The 10559-nt window shown below is 40.5% G+C and overlaps 1 protein-coding gene across 4 annotated transcripts in view; it reads left to right on the plus strand.

Annotated features, from left to right (window-relative positions):
* Positions 1-10559, plus strand: part of MSANTD1 (Myb/SANT DNA binding domain containing 1) — a 57039-nt gene that overhangs the window by 32650 nt on the left and 13830 nt on the right. For 3 of the 4 annotated variants that reach the window (XM_031060083.1, XM_031060081.1, XM_031060080.1), the window contains one exon: positions 4374-4638. In XM_031060083.1, coding sequence (XP_030915943.1) covers positions 4385-4638 — 254 coding nt within the window. In that variant the 5' untranslated portion in view covers positions 4374-4384. Of the gene's footprint in view, positions 1-4209; positions 4256-4373; positions 4639-10559 lie in introns of those variants that run through there. The other variant, XM_031060082.1, reaches the window with a different exon arrangement.

Genomic DNA, 10559 nt, shown 5'->3' on the forward strand with positions numbered 1-10559 from the left:
CAGCAGGAAACTCCTTCTCCTGGTGTCACTGGTGTTTGCTGCCAATTGGCATCAAGACTCTCCTGAACCAAAGTTAATGTTCTTCCATTTCTAAAAATCCCTATAGGCAGTAACCTGTGTGTCAGCATCCCTGTAGACAGCTCCCGTGGGGATTTCAGACACAGAAGCACATTTAGGAGAAGTTGGAGAAATCTCTTGTGTCCTTAGTGGAATAAATTCTGATTTGCACAGAAGTTTCTGCCCGACTTCTACCACAGTCCCCATCAGCAGGACTGGACATGCTCTGCTGTAATCAGGGGGTAATGGCTCAGTTTGTGGGCTGGGCTCTGGTGCTTGAGTGACTGGAGCCGTTATTCCCCTGCAGGCACAGGGGAAAACACCATTCCCTAAAAGTTGGCTGAAGGAAGTTTTATTTGGCATGCATTAGCCCACCCTTGCAAAGCTGAAGGCTGTGTACACAGTCAGTTAGCAGAGATCACCTGAGGTTTAGTCAACAGATATGTAAGGATTAATGGAGTTGTCTAAACTCTGTGAGAGCAGCATTTATAGGGGAACTTCATTAGATCCACAGCTGCAAATTATAAACCCTTCTACCCTGTTTGAGGTTTATCTTTAGAGATCACCATGAAAGGTGGAGCAGCTGTGAGAGCTATTATTCAAGCTGATGTATAATGACTGCAAAAAAGGTAGGGTGTTTAGACAGATGATAGGAAGAACAGATTTGCAAGAAGATCTTTAAATTCATGTTCTGAGCCGGTGTGCATTGAAAGGAAAAGCACAAGTGAGATACTCCAGCACAGTGAGGTGTTCACAAGAATGTCTTCTGAACTTGTCACTGCCCATCAGAGGAGGGACCAGGGTGAGCAGGAGAGTAGAGAACAATTTTCCTCTACAGAGGGAAGTCATGTACAAAGGTGTACTCAGTAGCTCAGTTTTGTATATCAGTGGTTTCCAAGACTTTAATATCCTTATTTTATTCATGAGAACAGTTGCTTGCATGGTGCTTGGTGCCAGCTTGGTCCTTGATTTGGAGGAAGCTGGTGCTGGAGGACTCTGGCCCATCAGGTGTTAGAGGGGAGAGCAGGAGGGATGTCAGTGCCTTCAGTCTGGCAGAGCTGCAGCTTGCCATGTCAGCAGCTATTCTGGGTTTGGTGACCAGCCAGTCTTTGAGGTAGATGACAATTCTCGATTGGCCTCTAACTGGAGAGGGGCAAGAAGCAGCCAAATGCTAATAGAGCTTCTCCTGCCAGTGCCCTCCTCCTGGGCAGGGACTGCTCTTGCTGACACAGAGCTGCTCTTGCCCTGAAAGGTTTGCTGGTCCTGTCTTAGGGCTCAGGGACCAGGACAGGGGCTTAATGATGCCTAGGGACTGCACAGATCTGCAGAACAGCAGCAGAGGCACAGCCTGGAGAGGTGTATTTTCCCTCCCCTGGCTCTGGCAAGACTGCAGGAATTATTTGGGGATTTAAAAACTCCTCTTGCTTTCAGACCCACGTAGGAAAACAGTCACTTTGTCAACCACTTGGCACATGGGCTTTGGCAAGGCAGAGGAGGCAATGTGGGGTGTCCATAATTATTATCAACGATTTTTTAAAGGAGGAGGGGGTAGAACCTGGATCCTTGAAACTCAGATCCCCTTCAGGTGCTGAGAGGAGGGGAATAAGGGAGGTATTATTGGAAAGCATTTCTTTTATTTAACAGATGTTAAACAGCACTATACCACTATATCAATCTGTCAAGTACACTAATAGGAAACAGCATCTAGAAAAGTTGAGATGTGAATTTCACAGGGGAACAATTGCCCCCCTTCTGCAGGATCCTGGGGTCTGGGGGCCAGCACAGAGCACAAGGAGCAGCCACACATATGCCAGGCACATGTGGAGGGAGAGGGGAAGGAAAACTTGTGGACTATGACGGAAAAAACTTGGTACAGCTGGAAAGGTTTTCACCCACCCTGTCCTCGTTGTTGTACTTGAAACTGGATTAAAAATATCCTTAAAGCAGAGACCACACAAATCTTTGGGTTTTGACAAGTTGTGTGTGTGTCATGCTATGGGTTTCCGTGGTGTTAATCGGCATTTTCACAACATAGGTGGTTTAAAGTCTGAGGGAGAAAAACAAACCTCTAATGGATGATTAAAGGTTGAACAGCAAGCCTGGCTTTACATTAATGTGTGTTAGCTCCAATCAGACCCAAAGCCGTGGTGTTTTCCTCTTGGACTCTGCACTGCTTCCTTAAACTTGTCCTGGTGATGCCCAGCAGTGGCTGTGACCACAGGCAGCCGAGGTTGGTTCGGTTTTATTAAAAGAGCTGCCTGAAGCTCAAGGTTAAGTGACAGGAATTTCAAAACAAAACAATAAATTAATAAAATGAATGTGTCATCAGCTGATCCTCTTCTGACCACCATCTGTCCCCTGATCATGTGATGTCTCCCAGCTGGCCACCCAAGAGACAAACCATGCAAGATCATCATCACAACATATGCTGCTATTTACACATTTTTAAAGGTAATAGTTGCTAGGCTGTCATATTAGTAGTTAAAAGCAGTTATTTGGAAGCTAGGGGGATTTTTTCTATATTTCTCTCCTTTTCATTTTTTCCCTTAGGAAGGCAGTGACTCAGCAGGTATATTTCTGACAGAGACATGTTCAGGGTTGGATCAGTGGAAGTTCCTGTGTAAAGTACATGTAATTCTACCCCCTCACAGCCCCACCTTGTTCTGTGGTATGCTGTTGTGCCTTTTGTAATATGCAGTAGAATAAATAAAATAGAAAGAAGGCAATGGTCCCGCAAATGTCACTAGTGTACCTTTTAGGAACATTATGTACTCTCTTTGCCATCTCCAGGATGCAAACCAAGCTCTGCATTTTTTAACTATTGTTAAGATCAAGGATGTGGTTATGAGAAGACTTACAATTTATAGGATACTTAAGCATTAAGGATTGAGGCACGGAACATTTCCTGGGGATTAACGACTGACTGGGTGAGCCTCGGGCCATTAACCCCTGCCTGCCATTAATCTTCAGGAAATGCCCTGCAGTGAGGTCGTTATTGCTGTTATATGCTGAAACACAAAAATAATAATAAGAAAGGTCCGTGCATTATTTATTTATATTTTACATAACACAATTCTATTGGGGGTGTAGGAAATGAACGTCTTTCTATTTAGCTGGTGGTAAGCTGGAATTAATGCAGTTCCTGCATCTCACTCTCTTGTGGAAGGTTATTGTCAGACTGCAGGAGTGTAAGTGGGGCAGGATTTGGCCCACTGCTTGTATTGCAGTGTTTAATACAATGAATATGCCCTGCTTCTCTGATATTACTGCTGGCACAATTTAGCCCTATATAAAAACCAGCTCAAAATGCTTGTTTTACAGCAAAGCAATTTATTCACAGTTCTAAGCATCTCACAGCCTTTTTTTAACTCGTTGAATAATCCTTTTAGGTTGCCCATAAAGCAGGTGAAATGCTTCTGCTGCAGTCCTAAGGCAGAACACAGGCTGCATAAATAGCATCTAAATTACTAGGAATACAAAATACACATACAGTAATACATACCTACAAAGGCAAATTCATACTGACAGGACTGCAGTGTGTGCTTATCAGCAGCAAAACATCTCGGGGAAAAAAAAGTGGCTTTATATTGAAATTTTGTATATATTTCTCTCTATATAAACACTTAAATACTATTTTTTGCATGTTCTAAAGCCCAGATGCAGGCTCCTTTTTAATGAGTCTGCCTGCTTAAACATTTATTAGCTTAGAGATGTATAGTTTTCATAAAGCTGGCTGATTCTTTTTGCAGAATATCTTTGCAAAAAAAAAAAGCTTTTTTTTTTTGTGTACATGGCCTCAGTCCTTGCAACCTCCTAGAGAGTCTGTCAAGGCACAACTTAAAAGCTCGTTCAGGCGACCATGACCCCCTGCTAGCAGATTGTCTGCCTAAAAGGTAAGGGAAAGCTAAAAAAGAAGTAGAAACTTAAAAGTAGCTTCTCAAAGGCTGCATAGATCTTTTTTTTTTTTGTTAAACCTAAAGTGTTTAAAAGCTTTAATATTGATGGCCTGTCAACTTTGTCCTGATTCTTTGGCTTTCAGTTAAAAGGTTTTTGTTGTTGTAGCTTATGCAGTTGCTCTGTTGCTATGGAAACGTGACATCAAAATGACGTTTCTCTGTTTAAAAGCTTTTAACTAAATTCCTGCCTGTCAGATGTAGGCCCCATTTTGTGCACTCAAGCTTCAAGCTGTTGCAAAAAGGTTTCATATGTTCTGTTGTCATTCAAATTCTTTATCCACATATGCATGTCTTGCACTACAAAAAACCTAAACTAAAAACTCAATCTATATTAAGTGTCCTCTTTTAAAACCCTTTTAGGTCAGTCAGCAATGGCTGCAGCAGAAATTCCCAGTTACATTGTCTCCTCTCAGACTGAGAAACACAGGAGGGCCAGGAACTGGACTGATGCAGAAATGAGAGGTTTAATGCTGGTTTGGGAAGAATTTTTTGATGAGCTGAAACAAACTAAAAGGAATGCCAAAGTTTATGAGAAAATGGCTAACAAACTCTTTGAAATGACTGGAGAAATTCGCCACGGAGAGGAAATAAAGATAAAAATTACAAATATGACATTCCAGTACAGGTAAGCTTCAGTTCATTCTTTTTATTTTAAGAGATTTTAGCAGGGACGGCGCAGTGATTTTTGCCTTTCAGAAAGAAGTCTCCTGGAGGAAATCTGTCGATAAAAGATTAAAGATTGTTCATATTGCTTTTAAAATTCTCTCTTGCCAATGCTGTTACGTCATTGTTAATTTGTCCCCCCCATTTCATGTCAAACTCTGGGACAACTTTGTTGCTTTAAAATTAGCTGGCACTGTTATGATGCAGAGGGATGGAAATGTATTTAATGGGGAAAAGAGATTTTTTTTTTTTTTTTGGTCTTTACTGAGGGGACTGATTGTGTTAGCTTAGCTTGGCAGCCAATTCCTTGCAGTGAAACTCCTGCAGTTTCAAGTGGCCACTGAGGATCGGAATTGCAAGGCAAAGTTAAAAAAAAAAGAAGAAAACTAGAACAGAATAATGTTTGGGGGGGCTGATGCTCCTCGATTTTGGTCTTGTGAGTTGAAGGGTTACACTTCACGGGGCCAAGAATAATTGAATGTCTTATTACTGAGTGACACACATTGCTATAATTATAAGCAGCAGCAGTGAAAGAACTATTATATCTGCAGAGAGAATCAATGTGCACCGTCAATACTGCTCCAAAGGAGTCGGGGGGAGGGCGGAGGTGTCTATGAGGGGATGATAAAGAACAGGCAAGCAGTCAGTAGGGGAAGTTGGCTTCAGAAAACGTGAGGCATTTGTGGATTTGTTGTTTGCAGGAAGAAAAATAATTAGAACTTAACAGAAATAATTCCTTTTTTTTCTCTTCTTCTTTTTTTTTTTAAATTCTTATCTCTGTGAAGCACAAACTGCCTCGTACTGGAAATCCTCAGTGGTGATTTGAGCTAGGTGCTTGTAATGCAAGAAAATCAAATATGTGACGCTTTTATTTAATCTCTCCTCAAAGCTCATATTAATAATAAAAAAGGTTATTACAGCAGGCAACCATGTTAAAACTGCTTGCTTTTCTGTAAGGCACCCTTACTGTATTTAATGCAGAGACTGCTCATCAAATAGAAAACTAGGGAAAATCCTGTAAACCCCTTAACTTTGAATGTCCTTCTACATTTCTATGATCCACAAGCATAATGTTTAACATCATTTGCCATAATATTAAACCTGATGTTTTGTGGCAAATCCTAACGTCTCCAAAATGTTTTACCAACCCTGCTGTAATCCCTCCAGTTTCCTTCACCCAGACTGTCGATGAGAAAGCTGGAAGTAAGATAAATTTTTGTCCAGCATCACCCAGCAATTCCCACTCAGATGCAGATTTGGGAGTTGCAGGCTAGCAGGCTTTTGCTTAGTCTGCTGAATCTGCAGTCCTCCCTGCTGGGAATTGCATCTCGGCACTGAGATTTCACAGGTGTCTGTAGCAGCAACACTGCACGATAGTTAAGTGCTGTAATTGCCAAGTGGAATAGGTTATTTCTGTCAGCCTTTGTTCTAAATTTACAGTGTTGTCATCCATCAGAGAGTCTCATTTTTTTCCTAATTAATGTTTTTACTTTAAAGTTGCACTGGGGGAAGGGAAGAAATAAAATCACTCGCATGCATGCAGTGTGTGTGTGAGAGAAACCACACTTCTAAGAAATATCCTTCTATTTCTGTGAACTTCTAAGATTGCGTCTGTTGCATGTTGTCAATCTGCTTTTCTATTTTACAGTGCATGGCAGCTCCCTGCTTATTGATTGAGATGCTAATTTAGGAGAGTTAAAAACTGCCTTGTGCTGTCACAGAGCTGTTTCATTTTGTGCTCTGGAATATAAAATGCATCTTCTTATTTTTTGTTCACATGCCTGTGTGCTTTGCTGTCAAGGTGAAGTGGTATGGAGAACAGGGGCAAGCAGAAGCTGTTACTCGCAATTTCTAGTTTTCTGGGTACTTTTTGGTGGTGTGTGAGGATGGGGAAGGTTTTGGTGAAACTGTAAATGATGTGAGTGGCCACCGACTGCTGGCTTTGCTGTGAGGCAGCCGAGTTTTAGGACACTTGAGGAAGATGCTTTACATCACTGCATTTCTGAGCATCATTGCTGCCCTGTGGCACAAACTGGAGAGGAAGATCCTGAGAGTGGGATAATGCTGTATTTTGAGATAATACTTTGTAAAGATTACATTGGGTTGGTGAGTGTGACATGGGAGAACGTAGCACCAGTAGCAGGAGTGAGGAGGGGTGTTCTGCACCTCGGAGCTTATTTCTGCACCCACTTCAGGATCCTGTACTTCTTTAGGCGACTCTCAACGGTGCTGCAGAGGTGGAGTGGCCTCTACTCTTCCTTTAACAGAAATAAACTGCATTAATTATTTAATCAGATCATTACCTAAGTGACACTTATTTACCTAAGTGTCACAATTTCATAAAGGAACATAAAACCCCTGTCCTACAAATTACTACCCATACGTATACGGATGAATACATATGTGTGTACTTTTTCCATAAAAGGAAAAAGCAGTACCCGAATATTTCTACTAGTCTTTTTAACCAAGTTCAGTTTTAAAAGTGCTGTCACTGGTGTGGCTTATCCTGGGACATCTGTTGAAACAGATATTGATGATCTGAATCATACAGGGTTCTGAAAGAGAAAGCAGTGAACATGTTTATAATGGTGCTCTCCTGTTTGAGAATCCCATGGCATTCTAAGAGGCTGTTCAGTAAATATTGTTTTCTTTATTCTGCTTAGCACAAGCCATTCATTGAGTAGAAGTTGTCCAAGTCAGGCAAACATATGCATAAGTAGGGCATTTGTAGGAGTGTTTCTTGGCCAATAATTATTGCAGTTTCTGCAGCAAGTGCAGCCTGCATGGGTGTGTACAGTGGCGAGGGCTCAGAAGGGCTCCCACCCCAGGGATTCACCCTGGGTCTGGGTGTGTTTGGATCCCATGTGGGATCTTGTGCTGCCAGGTAAAGTTACCTCAGGTGTAGCTCAGTGTGCATGAGTATCTCTCACATAAGCAATTTTAGGGCATTCATATCCCATTCCTCCATATCTGAGGTGAAAACATTTTCGGGTGTTAAAATGCCAAACAGAAATCTATTTTATCTCATTATTTCCTCCTTGAATTCTTGTGTTTATTTCTGCCTGCCCTATATTTCAGCAAGGTGACAAGAGAATGAGAAGATGTTTGGAGAACAGTTAGTCTGAGCTGTGGAAAGCTTTCTTTATTAAGAGAAGAGTAAAAAAAAAGTTTGTGAACGCTAAAGGAATTTCAGACATGCATACAACTATGCACTATTTTTCAGAATGTAAAGCAGATTTTTTTTGCCATAATACAAGAAGTTATTTATAAGAACTGCAAGGCAAGAAATGCAAAACTAGTTGAAGTCATATAAATCTGTATTGCACTGCATAATTAGCACGTGGAACTATTGCCACTGAAAATCATTGACACCAAGAGAGCAGCAGGTTGTTTTAATATTATTATTATTTTTACTAAAGATTAGATTTATTAAATAAAAAACCAGATGTTGTTTGTCTTCCAATTAGGTAGAGTTATGAAAGACAGTTGGTTTCAGGATATTACTGGCTGTTGATGGAAAAATAATCATGTGTTTTTATGGGTGAATGTGCCCTCAAAAGCTGTCTGTCAAAATCATTCTTGAAGTATTCAGCACTGACCTCTGTCAGAAGAGAGTGAGACAATGGACTGAGCTGGCAGTGATTCCTGTATTCCTCTGCATTACTGTAGTCCAAGTGCATTTGGAGGAAACTAATCAGGGAAAAATATACCGTGACCTGAAGTAATTCTTACTGGAGTCTCAGTGCATTAAGGGACCATTTCATCCACCGTGGAAATTGACTGGGTGGAAAATTCTGCACAACACCATAGGTGGAAGGAAAATTCTTTCTGCAGGTGTATTTGAGTAAAGTTCTGCTTTTAGGGATTGCTGTAAAATCTGAAATATCTGCTGTGGATAGACAGCCACCAGGTTTTTAATGTTCTGCTTCAAAGATACCTGTGTGGTGAGCTGCATGAACCTCCCCATTTATCCATCCTAGAAGGAAGGGCTGAGTCAAGCTTCCTGGAATTCAAAGTTAATCTTTCACATGTGCTGGTCATCAAAAGTTTTCCTGAGATTTGTGTGCCAGCTCTTGAGGTTTAGCATCCCTTCGAGTCTGTGCCCAGTTCTTTGTGTTGTGCAGCCTTCTAGGGGCTATCAGCTCATGTGAACCTGTAATTATTCCTTCTAAAAGAAAGCACTGTCCTGTCACTGCTAATGTGCTGATCTCACTGTGCCACAGTGCCCTGTGACTGCTGTTCTCATATTGCCACTGACACAATACTTATAAAAAGGAAGCACAGCTTGCACAGTGGTGCACAGTTTTGACTGATTCCTTCTGATGTTTAAAAATAAGAACTGTGTGAATGCAAATTTATTATTTTCAAAAACATCACCCTCCCCAAAGCCTAGAAACAGGATGCAGCTGTTGCTCTTTGATTTGAATTGCAGTCAATTAATGTTAATGATTGGTAAATTTGAATCAGTCTCATGATTTGAATGAAAGAGTAGTCTAATTTTTTATTTTCATGTGTACATGATAGCAATTAAACATTTTTGCTTGTGTAATCCATTGCTATACTCTATGACATTATGCAACTGGAAAATTTGACCTCTGTTACAGCAAATGATAAAATATGAGTGCAGCCAAATTACTGCAAAAAGTTGAATACTTTACTATCTTTGTCTTTAATTTCAATAATTTATGGCAGATGCACAACTTAGCATTGTACTTTCATCATCCTTCTTTTCCTCACTGTTGATTGGTTCACAAACAGTTGCTATTTATTATTTATTTTGAAAGCTTTTCCTAGAAACCCCAGGAGATGGATCTTGTATCCATTCCTTAAGGCAAGTAGTAATATCAAATGCTGCAATAATAATAAAAAAGCAATCCTGCTTTGAGCAAAGTCTAAAAAAATGAAGCAAGTTATAGATTGCTTGCTTTTTGCTGACTAAATAATGATGATTTTCAAAAAAACCAAAACCTCCTTAGAATATAATATTGTGATAGTTTTTTTTAGAAGGTGGATTAGTAGGCACAGAGAATAAAGTCTGAAAAAAGGTCAATGGCAGCACAAATGACTCAACAGTTGTCTCAGTCTATTCAGTGGAGCATTTTGGCAGTGGGATCTCAAAGTCCATTAATTTATTCACTTCTCTGGAATAAGACAAGCAATCACCTTTCAAATTAACTCAGTTGGCATGCTTTGGGTATTTGTCCACTGGAAATCTGACTTTGATCCCTGAGTTTTTGGAGAGAGTTCTCAGTTGCCTCTGCTCCCAGCTGGATTTTAATAGAGCCTCATGAAACAGCAACAGGTCCAGATAAACTCAGTGTGAATTTATTTTGCAAGTTCTGCTGACTTTCTCGCTTACCTCTGTTTCTTACCTCATTTTTCCTGCATGGCTGCTCCCTCAGGCAGTGATGTGCCCAATTGCAAAGTGTTAATGTTTGGCTCATCTTGCTCTCTCATTTCTGGATTATTGCATTCCAGCCTTCCTATTGTCCTGTTTCTTTTAACATCCCCATGTTTCATTAAAACAAACAAAACCCCAATTCTGTCTCTGGGAAGCAGCTAAGGTTGCTGTGATGAGTTATGCTAATGACTGAGGGTAGTAAATTAATCTCTTCTTTAGACTCCAGTTTTTCAAGGGTTACATTTATCTCAATGCAGGCAGAAAGCTCTCAGCTGACTAACTAGGTTTTCTGGACTTTTGGCAGTTGTAGAAAAAAAATTTAAAAGTCAGTAAATCCTGGAATTCTAATATTAGTATTATGAAGGTAGCTATTTGGTTTGTTTTTACCAGAAAGCTAAACCATCAACACTATTGCAGTCAATATTCTCCCTATTTACCTCCACCTGCAGCATTTCTACTTCTCTTCCAGGGGATTGACACTC

This window comes from Geospiza fortis, unplaced genomic scaffold (genome assembly GCF_000277835.1).
Source record: "Geospiza fortis unplaced genomic scaffold, GeoFor_1.0 scaffold147, whole genome shotgun sequence".
Classification (NCBI taxonomy): domain Eukaryota; kingdom Metazoa; phylum Chordata; class Aves; order Passeriformes; family Thraupidae; genus Geospiza; species Geospiza fortis.